The sequence below is a fragment of the Camelus dromedarius genome, chromosome 17 (genome assembly GCF_036321535.1).
Source record: "Camelus dromedarius isolate mCamDro1 chromosome 17, mCamDro1.pat, whole genome shotgun sequence".
Lineage (NCBI taxonomy): Eukaryota > Metazoa > Chordata > Mammalia > Artiodactyla > Camelidae > Camelus > Camelus dromedarius.
Window position 1 is genome coordinate 3,018,270 of NC_087452.1, and position 22,313 is coordinate 3,040,582.

General features: G+C 58.0%; 1 protein-coding gene across 4 annotated transcripts in view; it reads left to right on the top strand.

Moving 5' to 3' along the window:
* The window catches only part of SLC6A6 (solute carrier family 6 member 6), a 75,688-nt gene that overhangs the window by 27,073 nt on the left and 26,302 nt on the right, over positions 1-22,313 (top strand). The window contains exons 2-5 of one of the 4 annotated variants that reach the window (XM_031470987.2): positions 1,159-1,271; positions 11,815-12,057; positions 13,989-14,123; positions 15,245-15,479. In XM_031470987.2, the coding sequence (XP_031326847.1) occupies positions 1,253-1,271; positions 11,815-12,057; positions 13,989-14,123; positions 15,245-15,479 (632 nt within the window). In that variant the 5' untranslated portion in view covers positions 1,159-1,252. Of the gene's footprint in view, positions 1-1,158; positions 1,272-2,392; positions 2,525-6,094; positions 6,203-11,814; positions 12,058-13,988; positions 14,124-15,244; positions 15,480-22,313 lie in introns of those variants that run through there. The other 3 variants (XM_064496203.1, XM_031470989.2, XM_031470988.2) reach the window with 3 other exon arrangements.

Consider the following 22,313-nt stretch of genomic DNA (forward strand, 5'->3'; position numbering starts at 1 on the left):
ACCCAGCCGGCCCGGCCCCCAGCTGCCCACAGTCTGGCCAAGGAGACCACGCACATGCGCACACGCGTGCGCACGCCTGTGCACGATCACGCGCGTTAGCCTCCCAGGCAGGAGTCCTTTTCATTGGATGATTTCTTTTGCATTTTACCCGGCATCTCCCAGCCCTTAGCGCCGCTGTTCCCAGCCTCACCTGATTCTGAGAGTTGCTTGGGGGCTGGTTTAACAGCTGTGAGGAGGCAGTCAGTCGGTCTGGGGCGGGGGGCGGGCGTCTGCAGAGTCCTGGGCGATGCTTATGTTCAGTTACATGTGAGGAGCTTGGGCATCTGCTAACTCTGCCCATGAGCCCAGAGACTTCAGGGAGGGATGGTTTACAGATTAGGAGGCCCATTTTATAGGAGAAGAAACTAAGGTGTCCCCACAAGAACTTTGAACTTTGTCTAGAGTTGCACAGTTCTGAACAAGAGCCCAGCACCTGGGGAACTGGGGCAGAGGAGGATGCGAGGGAAAGGGTAGGGGGGCAGGAAGGGCATCCTGGTAGGTGACAGTTAGGCCAAGTCTTCAAGGTGGGTGGGATCCACCTAAACATAAGAGAACCCATAAGCAAAGCCCATGGTGGAGTTGGGGTAACGTCGGGGAGAACCAGGAGGCCCTGGGACCCATGCAGGACAAGAGGAGAAATCAGGCAGCAGAGATTGGGGATGGGGTGGACGAGTATAAGGAGCCTTGGATTCCAGGTGGGGAAATTGAGATGATTATCCTCTGAGCAGCTGGGAGCCACTGATAGTTCTTGAGCTGAGGGCAACATGGCAGGCAGTGGGGTTTGCTAGAAACCAGCTTGTTTCTAAGCAGGTGGGAGCAGAGTTCAGGGCACGCCTCTGGGGAGTTCCCAGGGGTTGGGGTGGCCTCGTCTTGTGACACTGCTTGAGTGACAGGCCAGAAGGAGGGAGTGCCCAGTCCCTAGCACCGTGCTCTTGGCGGGTGCGGTCAAGGCCTAAGTGGAGTTGCAGGAGAAGGTTAAGGGACACGGAAGCCCTCTGGGCTGCCCTGGGAGGTTCTCTGCACGTGCAGGAAAGCCAGGGTTTAGAAGTGCCAGTCCTCCCTCGAGCCTACCCCCACCCCACCCCCAGGGTGGGTTCTAACGCTGAGTTTTCCTTCCAGCCAAGCAGTAGTTGCTGTTAGGCCCCATCCTGCAGCCCTGGAAGTCCCTGCTGCTGCTGCTGCGCCAGCGTTCGCCAACCTGACGGAGTCAGATATGAATCCGATCCACCCAGGTTTGGAATAAGACCTTTGCTTCCAGCCTCTGGCACTCCCGGGCGCCACCGGGCTGGGGTGTTGGCGTCGCCCCTAACTTCGGTCACCCCACTCCAGCCTCAGTTTCTTCTCTGTGCAGTGAGTTCCCTCCAGCTTTGACGGTCCCTCTGAGAAAAGGGCCGGGGTCTCATGTGTTGATCTGCTGTGGGTCAAGGACCTTGGTGTCCCCATCTCGAAAGTGGGCTTGCGAACACACATGCCAGGACCTCTAAGGCCCCACTTGGAGCCTTTGATTTTGGGACAAGGTCTAGTTGGATCCCTAGCACTGGGCAAACCCATAGAGGATGAGGGAGAATGTGCTTCCAACTCAGTTTTGCTCAGAGAACACGTTGTTTAATGTAACTGACTTCCTAAAGATTTGGGGCTTCTCTCTCAATAAAAGGCCGAGCTTTGTAGAATTTTGATCCTTTGAGGGGAACTGTGCTGAGATGCCGGGGACCCATCTCCTCTCTTTGTAGCAGAGGGGGTGTGTGGACAGCCCTGCTGTGTCTCGCATCTCCAGCTCTTTGCTCCGTCACCCGAACTGAGGCACCCTCACAGCTGCAAAGTGGGAGGGACTTACTCCTACACTGAGGGCCCCCAAAGGTACTCGCGGTTCTGGGTCTTGTCCCAGGTGTCAGGCAGCAGGCCCTGGGAGTGTGGCGCAGAGGTGGTGTGGCCTGTGGACCCCCAGGAAGGCACTGGGGGTCCTCGGGGCTGTGTGCCTGTGGGCTTGCCTGTGAGTGACTTGGGGGAGGGCAGGAACCAAGGTGCGGAGGCTTGGGAAAGCCTGGGCTGGGTGGTTTGGGGGCCCCTGGGCATTGCGGGTGGGCTCTGGACGGTAGAGTTTGCCTGAAACTTGACTTGCAGACAGTGGGGCAAAAGCCCAGGTGACGCCCCTGTGCTGTCGGGGGTTGGGGGGCAGCCCTCCGCCTCGCTGAATCCCGAGCTGTTTCCGTCCACAGGCTCCAGGCTCCCTGGGCTGGCTTTCTGAGTGGGGGAGAGGTGAGGGTGGAGCTGGGAGGGAAGAAGGAAGTCCTCCCTCCTGGAGGAGGAACGGGTGTGAAAGAGGAACAGGGAGCCTGTTTACAGATGCTTGCTGAGCCTGGAGGCTCCGCGCACGGAGGCAGGATGTGGCGCCCATATTATAGATGGGGACGCCGAGGCCAAGAGCGGGGACTGCCTGGCTGGTTTCCGTGGAGCTGTGACTTCCGGCAGAGCCCTGGTGACAGAGGTGGGGGTGGCTGGGCCTCGGGCGTGCCCTTAGCTGGCCTTGCCCCCATGGCCTGTCTCTCCAGTTTCTACAGCGCCAGGGAGGGGCTGCCCTCTGTTTGCTGTTCACAGCCAGTGAGGGGAGGGCGGCTTTAGCTTCTTAGAGCTTAAAAGGGGAAGTTTGAGGAAATGAAAAAACGAGCCTTTCTGTTTTCTCATGTCTCTCTTTGTGGCCTCCAGAAATAATCCTGGGTTCTGCAGCCCGGCCTCAGGATCATGGTTGACCCCCTCCACCCCCACTTCCGGCAGAACCCTGCTGGTGCTGGGCTGGGGGCAGAAGAGTGACAGGCTTGTGGCTGGTGACTCAGTGCCAGGAGGCCGTTGCCTGCTGACTCACCCGCCCCGTGCGTGAAAACAGGCCCCCAGCACCCCCGGCAGACGTGGCGGCCCTCCCGCCTCCTGCCTCCTCTCCTTTACCTGGGCGGTGGCTCTGGAAATCTAAGTGGCATTTGGGGTCCAAGGCCCCTCAGACAGAGTCCATGCAGCCTGACCACTCCTGGACCCCCTCCTTCCCCCAGGAGCCCGGGGCGGGGCCCAGCCTGGGGAGGGCGGGTGAGGGGGTCATGGGACCAGCTCCTTGAAGCCTCTCTGACCAGACACGTGACTCTTGTCCTCCTCCTGAATTTAGAACGATTTTTGTGACACTGTGACCAAACGAGCCCCCAGTGCTGGGACATCAGCACCCCGAGGGCAGGAAGAGGAGCCCCTGCAGTGGCCCTGGGCCAGCCGCGGGTGGGGGCCCAGTGCAGGTGGGGCAGCCTGGGCTTCTCCTCCTGCGGCCCCAGGGGAGCAGGGGCCTGCTGGGCGCAGGGAAGTGACTTGTCCCAGATCAGTTAGCCTCGGGGCTTCACCCACGGAGGGCCGAGGGGTCTGGACGCGACGCACAACACATTTTCTTCCCTGGGTCACCCGCGCTGTGCCCCTTAGCCAAAGGGAAGGAGTTATGGCCAGTCATCCTCGACTGGTCCCTCTTTGCAAAAGACCGAGGGCTGCAGGCCCCCACTAGGAAGTCCCTACTGGCAGCAGCTTACAGACGGAAAAACCCCCTCGCAGCGGGGGAGGGCGCCCAGCGTGCAGGGATGTGCGAGGCCTTTAGTTGCCCAGGCTGAGCCCTCCTTGGGGCAGCACACAGCTCTCTAGGGGTTCCCACCACCCACTGGATAAATCCAGATTCTGCCCCTGGCCTCCAGGCCTGGCCTCCCCTCCGGGTTGCCCCGTGTCCCGCTCCCTTGCTCTGTCCTGTGCTGGCCTTCTCTGTTCCCTTGCCATGCCCAGCGTGGCCTGCTTCGCACATGCTGTTCCCTGCTCTGAGATGCAGATCTCAGCTTCAATGTGGTTAAGAGCACAGATCCTGGAGCCCCTGCCTGGGTTTGAGTCCCAGCTGTGTGACTTCAGGCAAGTAGCTTCACCTCTCTGGGCCTCATGTCTTCATCTGGGCTGGTGAGAGGCATCAATGAATGTAAATGAATTGGTCCCTGAAAGGGCTTAGCACAAGGCCTGCCCAGAGCCAGTCCTCAGTGAGCGTCTGCCGTTAGGGAATGTCCCCTCCTCACGGGGCCTGTCGGGCTCCCCGTGCGCGTCGCCTGCACCGCATCCTGCTTGCTTGTCTTTGGCGTGCTGGCCCCGGTCATAAATATCTGTTCGTGTACGTGTTTAGGGTCTGTCTCCCCTTCTGGAATGTCAGCGGCAGGTTCGCCCTGAGTCCCCTGTTCCTCCAGCAGTGCCTGGCACCTCGTGGAGCAGGCTCTCAGTAAATATTGATTCGGTCTTCACTGCTCTGGCTCATCCCTCAGCATCCAAGATGCGCAGGGCACGTGTTTGACCTGCAGAACGAGAGCTGGAGCTAGACGCAGCTTTCTGCTCCTTACCTGCTGCCCTTTACCCCGCCTCGGCGGCCTGCTCGGCCGGTGCTGGGGACTCCTGTGTTTTGGGCACGTTGTGCGGCCTGCTCGCACCTCCGCCCCCCCACCCGCCTGCAGTTTTTGTGAGGGGACTGGAGCAGGTGGCTGTACATTGGGCCCACATCCTGCCCTGCCCTCCCCTCCCCAGCTATGTCCCAGAGGCCAGTTCTCTGCAGAACATGCTCACCTTCACCCACTTTTTCCCCTGCAGACTGCAGACCTGTTCTGGTGGTCCCTGTGCAGAGGCTGCCATGTCCTGGGGTGGCACCAAGGATGTGGAGATAGGATCTAGGTGCAAATCTTGGCTGTGCTGCGAGGCTGTGTGACCCGGGCCAGACCCTCCCCTTCTCTGAGCCTCAGCTTCCTGGTCTGTGAAAGGGGAGGCTTCATGAGGCTGAGGGCGAAGTCAGCGCTTCTGTAGGTTGGAGGCTGAGCCTGAGCCGGGCAGGGTGCTTTCCGCAGAGTAGGGGTCCCTGGGGGTAGACGCGAGCCTTCATGGGGGCCAGGTTGCAGTTAGCTGGTGGGGGCGAGGGCCCTGCCCAGGCGAGACCCTGAGCCCAGGAGAGCACAAGCCCTGTCCCCAGAGATGTCGTGCTGAAAACAATTCCCCAAATGGAATTCACTTTCACTAGGACCACAAGACTGTCGCTCATTGTTTCGACTTTGTTCCTGGCCAAACAATGCCCGGCTTCCTGGATGACCTCACTGGGCGAGCCGTCGGGCCCTGGAGGCCAGGCCGGGCAGCGTCTCCAGCCGAGCCTGCCCTGCCCTTTGCTGCGGCTGCCCCGGGTGACCGGAGACCGTGGGCAAGACCGTGGGCTGAGCAAAGGGGACACGCTGAGTGTTCGGGCCACACGACGCTTTAGAAACTGCAAGTTGTGTATGCACGTACATCTCAGATTTCAGCACCTCTGGAGAAGCTGGAGGATCTGGCCCCAGTGGCCCTGGTCCCAAAGGCGCTGAGGAGAGCTGCCCAGGGCTGGAACCCGGCCCCACGTGCTGCGGGCTCTCCCTGTGGCCTCCCCACCGTTCTCTGTCCTTTGCCTGCCAGGTCCCTGTCGTGCCTGAGTTAGCCCGAGTTAGGAATCGGTAACCAGACAGAGGGCTACAGACCCCATGATCCAGTCCAGTGATTCAGTCTTTAAAGCTGTTCCTTTTATGAAAAGAATAAAAAAAACTCTTTCTTTAAAATTAATTCCTGCTTCCTTTCAGAAACAGCCACCCTGAGCAGCGAAGTGGTGCTCTTAACACGAGTTTCCTTTTTTTTCGGTGCTTAGCTGTTAAAGGCTTTCTAGGGCCAGGATGGTGATTGGGCAGTACGCCCAGGACAGGCGTTACCAGTTGATCCCAGCTCTCCTCCTCCTTAAGCCTGTCCCTTGCCTGGAGTCTGCAGAGGGTACTCCAGGGAGCCCCCTCAGATCTGTCAGAGAATTCTGGGGACCCTCCCTGCCTGCTGAAGGAAGCCTCCAGTTCCCAGCCCCAACCACCCTGCCCAGCCCTGCCCCAGTCCAGCTGTCTCATCAGTCCGCTCAGTCCATCCCTGTGGCCCTGGGCGCAGGCTGCTTCACGGGCCCCCCCCGCCCTGCCCCCTCTGTCTCTGTCTTGTGGCCCCTCACTTCCCTCATCTACTTCTCGAATTTGCCAGCTCCGTCCAGTAGCTTGAAGCTACCTTAAAGGCACCAGGCCTGATTTCACTCTGTGACGTCGCCAAAGCCACTAGATCCAAAACAGCCGAGCAGGTGAGAATGTGGAATTTCAGAGGCCAGAACAGACCCGGGAGCCGTTCAAAGCTCTAGCGGCCTCTTACTTGCTATGTGACCCTGGGCAAGTAACTTCACCTCTCTGTGCCTTGTCAGCAAACTGAAGGTGGTCACCGCACTCAGGGACGGGGTTAACTAAGAAAATGCTGGCCAAGTGCTCAGGACAGTGCTAAATCAGTGTGCACGCACCTTGCTTGCTTTTTCTTTTTTTCAAATACTGGGGATACAGTGCCTGCCGCGTAGTGTACTGAAGTCCCGATGTGGTCAGCTGATTTCTTCAATAATAGTTAATATTTGTTGACCACTTGTCTATACCAGGTCCTGTGCTGGATATTTTACAGGCATCATCTATTTTATTTTTACTCCGTTTTTTGTAACCAGTGAGGAAACTGAGACACAGAGAGGGTTGTCCCTTGCGCCAGGTCACACAGCTTAGCTGTGGCCTCTGTGAGCCCAGAACACTGGCCTTGGGGTGGATGTGGGGGAGGGGGGCAGGGGAAGGACAAGGAAAGGGCAGACAAGGGGCCCAGCTGCGTGCGTGGTTCCACGGCAGGCCCAATGGGCTGGAGGCCATTCAGGACTCAGGCTCCCCCCATCCCTGGTAAAATGGGTCTGTCATCCAGGTCTCCTGCCTCAGTTCTAGGATTCTGGGAGCCACTTGCCAAACCCCAGAGGTTTGCTGAGACAGTAACCATCTGGTCAGGCACAGAGAGCGATCTTGTAGGCCGGCTGTGTGCTGGGCCCTTTTGGAGTGGGGAGAGTATTCCAAAAAGGAAACAGAAGAAGTACCTGCCCTCTTATTTAAAAACCTGGTAGGAACTCCTGAGTGGTTGTCGGTGACAACAAGGGACGTAAGTCATTGTTCTCAACAAGAGAGAGCCATGTGAGAAGCTGTTTCCTTGAGAAAGTTCAAGTTCTGCAGGGGAGAGCGAGGCAGAGAGCCCCCAGCTTCTGGGCAGCTCATCCTGGAAGGGCCTTGGCCGGAGGTGGTGGGTCCAGAGGAGGCAGCCACAGCAGCATCTGCAAGTCAGTCGAGACCCAGCGGGCTGGCGCTGGGCACCTGCGGCCAGAGGGGGCGGGCGGCGGGGGCAGCAGGCAGGGCGCCGAGTCCCCAGCCTGCACTGCTGCTCGCTCTGTGCCTCTGGTCCTTTTCCTCTGGCCTTTGTGCTCATCTACAAAGCCCACAGAGGCCTCCCTCCTGATCTTTGCTCCAGTGCCTTAGGCACTGGGCAGACCAGCCAGAAATTCTGCCTCCTGTCTCCTTCCCACGTGTGTAGCCTCAGGCAGGCCACTCGCTTCCCTGCCTGAGCCTCAGTCCCCACATCTGTAAAATGGGTCTAAAAATCCCTTCTACAGTAATGAGGGTGTTTGAGGAGTGAATAGGAAATTTAATAGAAAGCTCAGCACAAAGTACTCAAAAATCTGGGAGTTTTATTTATTTTGGGGGAGGGTAATTAGGTTTACTTATTTATTTTTAGAGGAGGTGCTGGGGACTGAATCCAGGACCTTGTACATGCTGAGCACGTGCGCTACCCCTTGAGCTACGCCCTTCTCCCCTGGGAGTTTTAAACTGGGAGGAAACAAAGGAACATCTTGTAAATCCAGGGCATCCCTGGTGCTAGGTGGAATCTGTCCAAGTACATCCCACAGCTGACCAGGTGATCCACGAGTCACTCGTCAGGCACGGCTGGTTCTGGCCTCCACCCCTGGAACAGAGACTTCGGAGGGTTCCAGCTGGGCGAGGAGGGAGCTTCGTCCTGGAGCCTCTGTCTCAGAGCCGACGCTAATCGCTTGTAGCTGTAATAACCAAAGAGGAAGCTCTTAAAATGGGGAATAATGTACCCCGGTCACTATGAAATAGCCCTGGGCCTGGCGCCAAGGAAAACAGCTCTCGGCGGCGGCCGCAAGGCAGCGGGCTGCTGGAGCGCCAGCCAGAGGGGCCCGGGCCCAAGTGCTTACAGCAGGGGGTGGGCTGCTGGCGGGTGTCGGGGGGGAGTCAGCGAGCCTCGTGGCCGGCCCGCAAAGGTGGATGGAGGTACCCCGGGGAAGGTGCCTGCCGTCTGAGATCAGGCGGGGCTGGCAGCGGGACAGTGGAGGCAGAGCCGGGGGTCCTGGCACACCACGGTCGCCGTCGCGGCTTCCTGACCTCGGAAGTGTCATTTGGCCTCTCTGGGTCTTGCTGATCTCGCCCTGAGTGGGACTAGGGCCTTACATACCCCGAGGTCAGAGTGGACTCAGTAATTACAGCGGAAACAAGAACACTAGCGGCAACTGGTGAGGGAGTACTTGCCACATGCAGCCTTCATTCGGTCCTCACAACATCCCTGTGAGGTGGGCGTGTTTAGCCCCACTTTTCAGATGAGGACACTGAGGACCAGAGAGGTTGAGTAACTTGCCTGAGGTCACTCAGACGGAAAGTGGCTCTCAGCTTCTAGGCCAGGGCTCACACCTTGATTCTCGCAGGGGCCACCAGAGGGTCTGGCGCAGCCATGCAGGGAGCCCGCGCCTGAGGGGTGGGCCGAGCTGGAGCCGTTCTGTGGGGCCAGCGTCCCGCAGAGAGGTGCCTGCACTGGGACCCTTTAGGCCGTGGTGAGGAGCTCGTGTTTCCTTCTCAGGGTGATGGAGGGTGGGGGTGGGAGGGCATTCTGACCTGAGTGTGTTCTGTAAGCTGCCTTCAGCTGCAGTATTGAGGAGAGATTGTGAGGGTGGGGCGGGCCGAGTAGCAGTAGGGAGACCTGTGAGGAGGCTGCGCAGGATGCCGGCGTGAGGGCTGTTGGGCTTGGCGGGGATGGTTGCCCTGCGATGGGGAGACGTGGGTGGATGCCAGGAATGTACAGGAGGCAGGACCCGGAGGTCTTGCTGCTGTGAGCTCTCCAGGCCCAGGGCCGGTCAGACACCCCAGAGGGGCTTGGAATGAGCCCCCCTGAGAGGGCACCTGGGTCTGACTTCCTCCTGGCGCAAGTGAGTCTTCAGTGAGGCCATGGACGACAGCTTGGGTGGAGGGAGCCAGAGCCGGGCTGCTGGCTGTGTGTTCTCCAAGGCCGGGTGCACCGGCCTGGGTGGTAGCAGCCACAGGTGGGACAGGTGGCAGTGATGGAGGAACTCATCTCCAGATACACCTTGGCAGTGAGGAGTGGGGAGACCCCCAACTCCAGGCACATGACAGGCCCCACACTGTCCTGGTTCAGCTGCAGGGGTTGGGTGGACGGGGTCCTGAGTGTGGAGAAGGGGGCTGGAGGCCTCGTCTTGCAGGAAAGCAGGCCTGGAGCTGAGGGTCCCAGGGAACTTACTGCTACCTGCCACCTCATGTTTCTAGGGGGTTCTCTGAGGGCCAGCTGGCCTGCGACTCAGAGGGCAGAGCCGGGACGCAGGGTGGTCTCAGGGAAGCAGACCCCGGCTGCCTGCGTGAGCAGGAGCTGGCCTCCCCCACGCTTGGCTGACCTTAGGAAGAGCCTTCCAGCCCTGAGATCCAAGGAGAGCCCGAGCGGGCGGGACGGGCCCTCTGGGTGAGGAGGCTCAGGGGTCATTCCCTGAAAAACATCTCCGCGAGGAGGGAGCGGAGTCCCACATCCTCCAATTATGCTCCCTCCCGCCAGCCCACAATGGGCCGCTCAGATAACCACCGGGGGCTGCACAAATTAGCGCTGGAACAATGCTGGCCGCCGGGGCTATTTTTACAGTAGCCGTGCGCTCGGCGAACCCCCGTGTCGCCCCGAGGGAGCAGGGCAAAGAAAGGCCATGGATGCCGCCGCCAGTCTGCGCTCCAGGAGACGAGGAAGGCCCGGTGAGCCGCCCGGCGGCTCCAGGAAGCCTTTTCTTGGTCTGCTCACCGCCAGATAGTGAAACAATCGGGGTCCCCCACCCCGAGCCAGGAGAGGAAGGAGGGGTGGGGGAAAGGGGGATACTGTCGTGTTTTCGTGCCTCTGCTCCTCGGAGCACAGCCCCTGAGGGCCCGGCTGCTGGGGCCTGGCCAGCACGCCCCCCTCCACCCCCAGGTCCTCGGGTAGCCCCCACCCCACCCTGCCCAGACCGCCTCCTTGCCACACAGGGCTCTGAGGCCAAGGACACGCCAGTGTCACACGGTTGGGAGGTGGCGGAGCCAGGCTTTGTAATTGGCTCCACTCTGGGGACCATCTACCCAGCAGTTCCTGGCTGATGACCTACTGTGCGCCAGTCCTGGGCACACAGCAGTGGACAGGGCAGGGTGTGGTCCCACCGAGCCTCTATTCTAGTTGGGGAAGAGGCCGTTAACAAGCAAGCAAGGGCTTGAAGGCATTTTCAGGTAGTGCCAAGCCCTGTGGCAAGCAGGCGCAGATGCCCCTGGACAGGTCCGGTGGGCCGGGTGGGGTGGCGAGCTGGCCCCCGTGTGCCTGGGTGATGGCCGCGTCTGGTCCAGCTGATGGTCTCTGTCAGGGGCGTGGACCCATCATGGCCCACTTTCCCATTTCTCAAGAGAACTTAGAAATTTCCACCTCTCTCTGAAATCTGGTAATTCAGTGTTGGCCACCAATTTGGAGCATGAAGACAATCAAGTTACGTCCAGGGCTGCTTGGCTATGATCAGTCACCTTTGTCATCATCCCTTTAGTTCTGCAGATGGGGAAATGGCTCATCTGTCTTCCCTGGCCCTCGGCACCCTCTCCCTCTGGGCTGGGACTCGCGATACCCTTGCCTTCGCGGCCAGGTTGCCAGGGGCAGTGAGGACTCACGGGCCTGAGAGAACACAGGGAGAAAAGGCTGTGCTGGCTGGTAGCAGACTTTCTCTCGAATGGGGTACAAGCAGGGCTGGGCTGAGGGTGCCCATGAACAGCTCCTCTGAGATTTGATGTCCTCTGGGGCCTCCCATTGCCAGCCCAGGGAGCCTGGATGCTGCCAGGGTCCGAGCAAGCCAGAACAAGTATCAGGAGGGCTGCGCAGGACACGGGGAGATTAGCCGGCATTCTTACGTAATCCTGACCGAGCAAATGCCTTATTTTCTATGCGGCAGAGATGTGACTGGTTAATGAGTTGCAAATATATTTTATAAACATCCATTTTCCGTACTTTGATGGGAACTCCATTTTCAAATACCCTTTCCATTCCAGCCTGAAACCCCGTTCCTCACTGGTTTGTGTTTTTCCGTTCTTTAAATAGTGAGGGATGAGTACCTTCTGCGAGCCAGGCATTGAGGTGTGAGTGTCACTTTCTATGTAAATATGAAATTTGAGATAATTTCTAGAACATGCAGGGAGGCTGTTACTTGGAAGGTGGCCTAGACCTGCCTGGAAGGTGTCATATTCTGCAGAGATGCTGCCGGGGCTGGGTGGCTTCAAGCTGATGTGCCTGCGGGTGGAGGATGGGTGTGACATTCAGGGAAAACAGGTGTGGGGCCCCAGTGCTTCTGTTCGGTAGGTGCTTAAGGAATGGCACCTGTCAGTCCCTGGATCACTAGACCCCTGATCACCTAGGAGGGGCAGAGGGCTGGCCAGATGAGGGGGTGGCAACCCCCTGCCACAGGCCTGGGCAGGTCAGAGCCAGCCCGTGGGGCTGTGCCCAGCACACACAGGCTGCCCCTCACCAACGGCACGCTGGCGTCTGTTTTGTCTCCCACAGAGAGTGAGGGGAAGATGGCCACGAAGGAGAAGCTGCAGTGTCTGAAAGACTTCCACAAGGACATCCTGAAGCCACCCCCAGGGAAGAGCCCGGGCACGAGGCCTGAGGACGAGGCGGAGGGGAAGCCCCCGAAGAGGGAGAAGTGGGCCAGCAAGATGGACTTCGTGCTCTCGGTGGCTGGCGGCTTCGTGGGCTTGGGCAATGTCTGGCGTTTCCCGTACCTCTGCTACAAAAATGGTGGAGGTGAGCCTGGGCTGTGCAGGGTGGCTTCGGGGGAGAACCGGGGGCCAGAGCAAGGGTGGACTGGGTGGCTTCCCCCTGCCTGGCTTTTCCGGCCCACCTTGACCTCCCCTCCCTGGCTCTACCCTGCCCCGCTCAGAGCCGAGAGATGAGCATGACTGGGAATCAGGTGGTGTTCTGTCAGGGTCTTACTGTGTTACCTCGAGCAGATTGCTTACCCTCTCTGATCCTCTGAGAAGGGCGATGAGACCCAGGTCAGGTCTCCCAGCTTCAGATATTCACACGCCCCCTCGTAAGTTCCCTCCTGTCTCTGCACCTCCCCACTCTTCCTTACTTGGTATCTTTCCTAACGTTTGCTCTTGCTTTTCTAACTGAAACCAAATGTATTTCAAAAGCCAGCTTTGTTTCCCATCTTAAATAATCAATCAGTGTCATTTGCCATGACAGAAAGATATCCAGGAAAAAAAAATAGAGCGAAGATCATTTTTAATTTTAATTTTTTCCAGTTTTTTTGAGATATAATTGACACACAGCATTGTGTTCGTTTCAGGTACGCAGTCTGATTGATTCCTGTATTGTGGAGCAGTCCCCTCACTAAGTCTAACTGACAGGCATCACTTCACACAGTCACACATTTTATTTTTCTTGTGACGAGAACTATGAAGACTTTAGTCTCTTAGCAGCTTTCAAATATATGATCCAGTAGTGTTAGCTGGGGGCACCACGCTGTGCATGACACCCAGGACTAATTTATCTTGTAATCAGAAGTTTGACTCTTTTGACCGCTTCACCCAGGGAAGGTATTTTTTAAATGTAAGGTCTCTGGTCAGTTGGTTAGTTGGTTGGTTTGGGTTTTTCATTTTGTTTTGTTTTTAATGGAAGCACAGTCGGTTTACAGTGTCGTGTTACTTTCTGGTGTACAGCGTGAGGATTCTCTACACATACATGTATCTCTCTTCATAGTCTTTTGCACTTTGGCTGTTACAAGGTATTGAATATAGTTCCCTGTGCTGTCCAGTAGGACCTTGTTGGGGTTTGGGGTTTTTGGGTTTTTTCCAACCTGCTGGAGGTTCTGAGCTAGAATCCTCTCCTGTTGGGGAGGTGAAAGGCGGGCAGTGTGCAACCGAGGCTTTCTTGCTGGGGCAGTAAAACTGGGCAGGAGTTGCCCGCCACCAGCTCCTCGGGACGGCCCGCAGCCGAGGGCTGGTCTGTCCGCAGAGGCGGGCATACCGCATGGCGCCCTTGCCAGGAGGACTGTCGTTGGGGAAGTTCTGCCTTCGAGCCTGGTTTCTTAACCTTTCTTAGGCCTCAGGTGCCTCTGGGACTCTGATGGGTCCTAGGCTCCCCAGAACAAAGCTCTTACATATAGACCCGAGTCACCACAGTTTCCAAGGGTTTTTGGACCCGCTGAAGCCATTAGTGGACACCAGGTAGGAGCCCTCACCCCAGCTCTGTGCCCCTGACTGGCCCCCCGGCTCCCACCCCCGACTGCAGAGGCCCACCTCTTCCTTCTCGTCTCCGCACCCCTCCTAGCTAGCTCTTCTCGGCTTCCTGGGCGGGCCTGGGGGAGGCTAGGTGAAGGCTGCAACGAGGAGGCCACGTCTGAGACGGGCGTTCAGGGCGGAGCAGTCCTTCAGGCGGGCGGATGCGGGGAAGGCAGGCAGGTAGTCGCACGGCTTAAGCAAAGGCTCAGAGGCTGAAAGCACCTGGTGGACTTGCAGAAGGTCAGAGGGCTCGCCGGAGGGCCGATGGCAGCTGACAGGTGAGCAGGGCGTGGAGAATTTTCAGCCAGGTCCAGGAGCTGGGCCTTACCCTCCCGCCCCTCACCCACGCTCTCCAATTCCATTGTCCGGGAGGGTTTGGGAGTGAGGCCTGCCGCCTCAGCCCCAGGACAGCCGCTGCCTTACCCTCGCCCTGCTCTGCTCTCTCTGCAGGTGCATTTCTGATACCGTATTTTATTTTCCTGTTTGGAGGCGGCCTGCCTGTGTTTTTCCTGGAGATAATCATAGGCCAGTACACCTCTGAAGGGGGCATCACATGCTGGGAAAAGATCTGCCCCTTGTTTGCTGGTGAGTATGGGACAAAGATCACCTGGGGCCTGGTGTTCAACTGTTCAGCAAACGTTTATTGAGCACCTGCTGTTTGCCAGGTACATCGGAGCCTCATGCCAGGCCCTGGCGCTGTGCCTGACACAGGTCGCAGCCGGCACGGTGCGCGGGCGATGCTGCTGCAGTTGGCAGCGACTCGTTGCCTGTGGCTGTCCCGCCTCCCTGGGTCGTTGAAGGATAGGTGAGCGGCGGCTGCTAAGCCGCAGAGCCCAGGAGACGAACCCTTGGATTCAGGAACCTTCCAGTCTGGCTTCGAGTCCCACGTGCTCTCTGTGTTCGCTCTGGTGACTTTGGGAAAGTCACTTAATCTCTTTGTGCCTCAGCGTCTTCATACAGATAATGGAAAGAATGTGCTTAATTACAGGGTTGCTATGGAGACCAAAGGACATAGCCGTGTAAAAGTGCTTCGTACATGCAGGCAGCCCCAAACCAGTGGTGGCTTTACGTTACTGTTAGAACATGTAGTCCTGGGCCCAGTACCTAGTCTGCCCTCATAAGATGATACTGTCACGATTATAGTTAGCAGGGATGGGAGAATGTGTGAGTCTGTTCATTCAGTCATCCGTATAAACCTGTCCTATCTGTTAAACCTTTCTTCCATTAAACTAGTCAGTAGTTTAGATAGTCCGTCTACCCATCCACTCGTCCATCCATCTATTCATCTACCCGAACTTCCAATCCACCACCACCCATGCATCCATCCAACACCGTGAATATCCATCCATCAATCAGTCCAACATCCATCCATCCATCAGTCCATCTAACCATCCATCCATCCAACCAACTGACCACCCATCTGTTCATCCAGCCAGCTCACCATTCATCTATCTAACCGTCCATTCATTGATCCATCCCTCGTCCATACATCCTTTGATTCATGCAACTGTCTGATTTATCTAACCGCCCACTCTTACACCTGTCCATCCATCCAATCACCCACTCATCCTACAGATATTTTCTGGTCACTGTTAAAGGTCCCCTTCTGGCCCAGGCCTGGAGGTACCAGGGTCTTCTGTGTGAGGATGTGGCCACGGTGGGTCTGGCCACCCCCTGATGCTCGTCTTGCTCGCCCACCCCTGCAGGCATCGGCTACGCCTCCATCGTGATCGTGTCTCTCCTGAATATATACTACATCGTCATCCTGGCCTGGGCCACGTACTACCTGTTCCACTCCTTCCAGTCGGACCTCCCCTGGGCGCACTGCAACCACAGCTGGAACACGCCCCAGTGCCTGGAGGACACCCTGCGCAAGAACAAGAGTCTGTGGGCCTCCCTCAGCACCGCCAACTTCACCTCCCCTGTCACGGAGTTCTGGGAGTAAGCCTGGCCTTGCCGGAGGAGGGGGGCTGGGGGCATGGGGCGGGGGGCAGAGAGGGCAGCCCGGGGACGCGGGAGCCACTCTCTTGGGGTGGGGTGGGTGGGAGGTGGGTACAGATTTGGAGGTAAATCCATGCCTTTGGTCTCAGACAGGCCTGGAGTCGAATCCCAGTTCTGCCATTTTACTGGCTGTTTGACCTTCGGCAAGTCACTGCCCCTTTCTGAGCCTCAGTTTCTTTAACTGTCAAATGAGGGGAATGAATCGTTCCTACACCCATGGGATCTCTGTGAGGATTGTTTCCCAAAGGCAGGTATACGTACTTATGTTGTCTGAAAATGATACAATTTTCTTAATGTATTTTAGAAAAAATATAGTTAGCACATCAAACCTGTTATTGCACAGAGAAAAATGCATATGTGAAGCTGATGTAGTTATTCAAGTGAAAAGGTAAGTAGATAAGAGTGAAAAATATGTATCAGTTAGCATTCGCTGTGTAACACTTCCCCAAACTCAGTGGCTTTAAGCAACAGCCATTTATTTGATTTGGCTCATGGTTCTGCTGATGGGCAGTTTGGGCTGAGCTTGGCTGGGCAGTTCTTGTGGTCTTTGCTGGGCTCCCTCGCAGGTAGGTCAGCTGCAGGGCATCAGGCTACCTCTTCTGCAGATTGGCTGGCTATTGGCTGGGGTGCCATGGGCAGTGGGTCCCGTGGTCTCATCACCTAGCAGGTTAGCCTAGGCTTGTTTGTAGGTGGCTCAGCATTCCAAGAAAACAACGGATGGGAAAGGCCCAAGGCAGGGGCACTTTGCCAGCCTCTGCTTACACCATTTTTGTTAACATCCCATTGGCTAAAGACTAACCCAGACTCAAGAGGTGGGGAAACAGGCCCTGTCTCTTTATGAGAGGAGTGCAGAACTAGGGGCACGCTTACAGTTTACCACAATATAGTCAATAACCGCAGGAGTTTACACACAGGCCAGACATGAGAAAGGCAGAATGTGGAGGGCTCCGTCTGGGTGACTCCTAGCTGACGTATGGGCAAGTCCTTCTAATGCAGTGCTTGGAGGCTGATCAAAAATGTAGTAGTGCCTTGCTTTTCCTGCACTTCATGAGCTGTTAACTTGATGCTGGAAATAACTGAGATCAGGCCTTGCATGGGGTTGAGAGCCAGGGGCCAGAGACGGTGCTGAGGAGGGAGGTAGTCCCGCATCATCACTGGATTTGCTGTTTCAGGGCGTCTCTCCACCTCTTAGAATGTGGCCCAGGAGCAGGCCCGCAGAGGAGGGGGTTAACTGCTGCCTGGTCCCAGCCAGATGCTGGGGCCCGGGCTGGGGAATCTTAAGCAAGAAAGGGTCCGTCAGCTCTCACCCAGGTGGCCCGTGTCCGTCCCCTGACACCCGGGCCTTCAGTGTGTGCTCAGAGATCCCCGGGCTTCTGGGACGGGGCTCTTTACGTGTGCATAGTTTGCACTGGCAAAGGCAATCACAGGCACCCTCAACGCCCCCACCCTCCCCAACTCCCCACCCACTGGAGAGCTGAGTTTCCAGGCAACGAAATGCAGGCACTTCACTCTTCTCACTTGACCGAGGCCCGAGGCCACATCCCTGTCCACTCTGCTGTGCCTGGCACGGCCTGACCCCCCAGGGCCTGCCCCACGCAGGGCGCCGGCACCCACCCAGCCCCTTGGGTCCCCGCTGGGGCCCGGCTGCCTCGGGCGTGGACTGGCTGCCTGGCTTGGCACCCTCGCTCTGCTCTCCTGGCTGGGACAGGTGCCTTTTCCTGTCTGGGCTTCGGCATCCTCCGCTGCACTTGGGAGATCATGGCGCTGCCCTCCCAGGCTGGCGGGGCTGCCTCCATGGAACGGGTCATGCGTGGGCCGGCCCGGGAGTCTGCGTGATGCGTGTGGGCCAGCATTCGTCAGTGTCCTCGTTGTGGGTACAACTGTCCCCCGGGACTAGGAGTGGCCCCTTCTCAGACGCCTGCCTGGCCCCCTGTTACAGAGGGCTCGCCCCCTCACGTCAGCCCGGGGGCTCTTGAGAAGGAGCACGCGTGAGCATCAGGGTCCTCAGGTGTAGTCTTCACCCACGCCTGCTCCCCTGCCTGGGCCCCAGCCTGGGCCCCCCGCCCCGGGATTCCAGGGCTCCTGCCTTCCGGAACCCCCTTTCTGAGCGCCCCGCTCCCTTCCCCGGCCCAGAAGACATTAAGACAAGATTTCTCTTGGGAGACATCCTGGTCCGGCAGGCTCTTTACCAAGCCCTGCGTGCTCAGGTGGACTTGCGAGCGCTGGCCACCTGCCTGCCCCCCCATCCCGATCCCTCGGGCTCTAGCAGGACCCTGGGAGCCCACCTGAACTTTCCTGGACAACCTGCCATCTTTCTAGAGCCCTGGGGAGGAGTGGGGTCCACAGAGGAGGAGCCTGGAAAGCAGGTTTCGGAGAGAGGACCAGCCTGCCGCCTGTGAGATCAGGGAGGCCGGGGCCGCCTGCCCTCAGGAGCCTTCCCTTTTACTGCGCATGAAGAGAGGGGAAGGAAACAGGACCAGACTGCCCTGAGCATGGTCCCAGGGGCTTGCCCCTGTCATTGCCTTCTTTGCAGAGGCCCTTCCAGGAGGGAGCATGCCTAGGAATCATCCCAAACTCCTTCCTACCTCAAACCCCACATCCAACCCGCTGGTCCTTTCGGCTCTCCCTTGAAAGCATGTCCAGAATCTGACCACCCTCCCCACCGGCACTGCGGCCCTCCCCTCACGGGACCCCCGTCATCACCCTCCCAGACCCAGCGTGGCCTCTCACTGCTCCCCCCACCTTCCCTTTGCATCTCTGCCACCAGCTGTGACCCCAAACACACCCTTTCTCAGCTCAGAACCCTCTCGTGGCTTTTTCCAGACTGTGATCTTGCCCAGCTAGAGAGGATTAAGTGAGTATTTAACACAGTAAAAAGAGTGCTCACTGAGTGCTGACTCTTATTAATTCCATGTTTGCATCTGTCTGGCTGTGTAGCCTGGAGCGACAAGTCACTGCCCGTCTCTGGCCTCGTTTCCCCGTCTGCAAATGGAGGGGCCATGTGAGCTGAGCTTTGAGAGATGCGTAGGAGCTCACTAGGCTGAAAAGGAGAGAGAAAAAGACATTCTGGACAGAAAGAATAGCCCATGCTAAGGCGTGGCATTCAAAGAGCACATGAGTGGGAACAACAAGTCACTGGTTTGGCCAGAGTGCAGGACACCAGGGGCCCGGGAGAAGGACTGAGGCCTTGGATGGCAGGCTGATAAGTCTGAGCTTTGTTCTCTAGGAGCGGGAACCGTGGCAGCTGTAGGAGAAGGGAAAGGGAGTGACGTAATTGAATCTGTGTTTTCTAGACTTTCTCGAGGGACACATTGGTGAGAGAGAGGCTAGGACAAATATTAGGCACCGACTGTATACAGGGCCTCAGAGGGCTCAGCCATCAGTATGTGGGTTGGTTCCCTTTGGGGTGAGACTTAGCTTACGTGATTTCCCCTGAAAACAGCCCGCAGCCCTGCAGTGAGCAGCTCTGGGGTCCCACTGAGAGAGGCTCACTGGCTGCACTTAAGGTGTCACTGGCTGGTACCCGGTTGGGCTGCAGAGGGGTGAGGCTCCTCTCAGGACTGGGCTCCGTGCCCCTTGAGGCAGAGCGCAGCCCCAGCCCTCACTTCCTCTACTTCTCTCACCTGCGCCAGACACGTGAGTCCCTGAGCTGTCCTTTCCTGCAGGTGAATGATGGCTGGCAGTGCTCAGGAGCTGCCTAGGGTTCCAGACAACAGCTTAATGGCGCTGAGCCTCCCTCCTGGCTCTGGACAGGGGAGGGCCTTGATCCTCTTCCCTGCCAGCCCCTCCCCCACCCTAGTTTTACAAGAGGAGATAACGGGGAGCCACGGGTGATGCTCCTGTCCCTGGGAGCAGGGAGACTGACTCTGCCCAGGGTCCCAGCGGCATGACCTCAGGGCTGTCACCACCTGAGGTAGCATGGTCCCAGCATCTCACAGCCTGGCTGAGAGTCAAGGAGTTGAGACAAGTGATGTGCTGAGGGCGGGGCCTCTGGCTGTGGCTAATTAGGGGTAGCACACTGAGGACCAGAGTGGTTAAGTGACTTGCCCAAGGTTCCATAGGCAGCTGGACATAGCAGAGACCTCAGCCTTGTTCCCCGACATGACGCCACCTGCAGTGTCTGTGTCCCCCAGCAGCTGTGGGTCCAGGGCAAGTCCACGGCCACAGGTAACATCGTGCCGTGTGTGTGTGACCCCACTCTCAGGTTATGCGTGGGGTCCTCTCCCGGCCTGGATCCCCACGCCACCCTGTCTGCAGCGTGAGGGTACTGTCCTCAGCGCGAGCCAGTGAGACGCCCTTCTCCCTTGCAAGCTGCCCGGGCCCCTGAGACAGACACTTCACGCTGGCTTTATAATTTGACCCTGAGTCACTCCGTGAGGGGGAGGGAGAGCTTCTGCCCCGGTCATTCCGCTCGTCCCTGCTCTGAGGTCACCTGCATCCCCAAGGGCCTGCTTTGCCCCCAGCCCTGGAAGACAAGCAAGCCAGATCTGGCCCAAAGCCCTCCATCAGCCTGGAGCCATGCCTCCCTCCCCAGTTCCTCCAGAGCCCCCTGGGAGCTCGGCACATATCATTAGACTTTATTAGAATCAAAGAAATGAGTCACATTTGCAAACAAGCCCTGCTCAGCCAACCTTCCCCTGCAGCTGTCGGAAGGGGGAGGCGGCGAGGGAGCCCTGGGCGGCCCCAGGCTCAGGGCGGACGGGCTCTTTTATAATTGTTGCCTCCGCCGGTCTCCAGGGAAGAGCCATCGCCAATAAATGGCTGGCCGGCAGTCAAAAGGAAACGATTTGGCCCACTCGGAGGACGTATTTACATCTCTGAGTGCCGGCTGGACGGCAGCGGGGCGGCCGACTCAAAACAGACGTCCAGGCGATTCTTTTTTGGATCCCACCCTGGAATGAATCATTACTATTCTTGGACAAGAATGCATCTCACCTCTGGGTCTCCTCCCTCTCTGTGTGAGAGATGCAGGGAAGCCTGGGGTGCTGGGGACCCTCTCAGAGGGACAGCCTGGTACCCAGCCCCTGGGTGGCTGGTCCCCAGGGTGGCATCAGAAAAAAAGAACCAGGCCCAGGGTTGATTTTTTTTTTTTAATCTGGGTAATTTCAGGTGAATCCCTGAACCTCTCTGAGCCTCAGTTTCCCCATCAACCAAATGGGTATAATTAGTTTACTCAACGAATGTCTTTCGAGCATCCACTGTGCCAGGCATTGCTCTGGGTCCACCAGTGGTCGAGACAGACATAAGCCCTGTCTCCACGGAGCTGACATTCTAGTAGGACAGACAGACATTAAACAGATGATGCGGATAACACTGTAACATAAAAGCAACGATAAGCGATGAAAAATAGGAGTGTGACCAGGGATGGTCTTTACATCGGTGGCCAGGGAAGGCTGCCCTGGGGAAGTGGCATTCGAACGGAGACCTGAGGGAGCCCCATGTGTTGAGTGGTCGAGGGAACAGCCAGTTCCGCTGTCCTGGGGCAGGAGCACGCCGGACCTATTCAGGGAACACACCAGAAGCCAGTGTGGCTTCAGCCGCTTCCTTCAGGCGGAAGTGAAGGGGCCGCTTGTGTGCGTGGAGCTTGTCCTGGTGCGGCTCGCCTGTGCCTGTGGTCCCGGCATCGTTGTTAATAGGGCTATCTTGCTGTTTACAATGTCTGGGTCTGAATGATGGAGTATTTGGTCACCGTATTCAGGGAGGTGAAAAGGAGCGGGCAGGTGGGTGGGAGCCATCGGGGGATGTGGAGCAGAGGTGGGGCAGGACCTAGCTGGGGTATTGCCAGATTCTCTCTTGATAAGAGACTGGGGGTTGAGAGTAGAGGCAGGAAGGCCAGTGAGGAGGCTGCTGAAACAGCCCTGGGGAGCAATGGGGGCCCGGAGAGGGGTGGTGGCAGTGTGGGGGGTGTGGCCAGATTTGGGGTGACTTGTGTAGCCTCCGGGGGAGGTTAGGAGGCAGTGGTGAGGGGCATTGCCCCATGGCAGCCCCTCCAGGGCACAGCACTCTGCAGTTCCCTGAGCAGTCCCAGCTGGGGATGGCTTGGGGGCGGGCACTGTTGTTCGTGTTTTACAGAAGAGGAAACTGAGGTGCAGGGTTACATTTCCCTCTGGCCTCTCCTGCTCAAGGCTGTGGCCCTTCAACAGGGAGCTGACTCTTTAGAAGGAACCACCTTCTCCCGGGGGAACATGGACTCCTGTCTCCTGTGACTTCAGAGGCAGTGACCCCTGAGGGCCGGTGGGCAGGGCTGATGTCCCTGTGCTCGGTGTGACTGCCCTCGGTCACTGCCTCGTTAGTCGGAGCCCTGGGACTGTGGGAACGGTTTTGGGGCATTAAGTTTAAGTTTCACGGTCTCGGCCGCCAGCACTCTGTGGGGCCCCACCAGGCTTCAGAAGGTGTCTGCCCGTCGGGGCGTGTCTGAGTTGGGGCTGCGTCAGTCTCCCCCGGTCAGCAAAGCCTGTGGACTCCGAGCCCCTGGCCCTGCCGTGTGCTCCTGGGCAGGGCTGGTGGTGCCTTGTGCTGATTATCCTTTGAACCGTCCACGTACCTCTTCCTGAGCCGGGCAGGGAGAAGGGGAGGAAGCGACCCGGCTCGGTGCCTGGAGTGGCCCTGGGGTCCCAGCACCACGGCAGTAACAACCGCTGGCTGCGTCCAGGTGCAGTAGTTGGTACTTCGTGTGGGTTTTCTCCTGAGGACCATCCCTGTCAAGAGGTGGGTGGCTGTTCTACAAACTCTCTGCCCTCTTGAGGCTTACGTTGTAGTGAGATCCAGATAAGG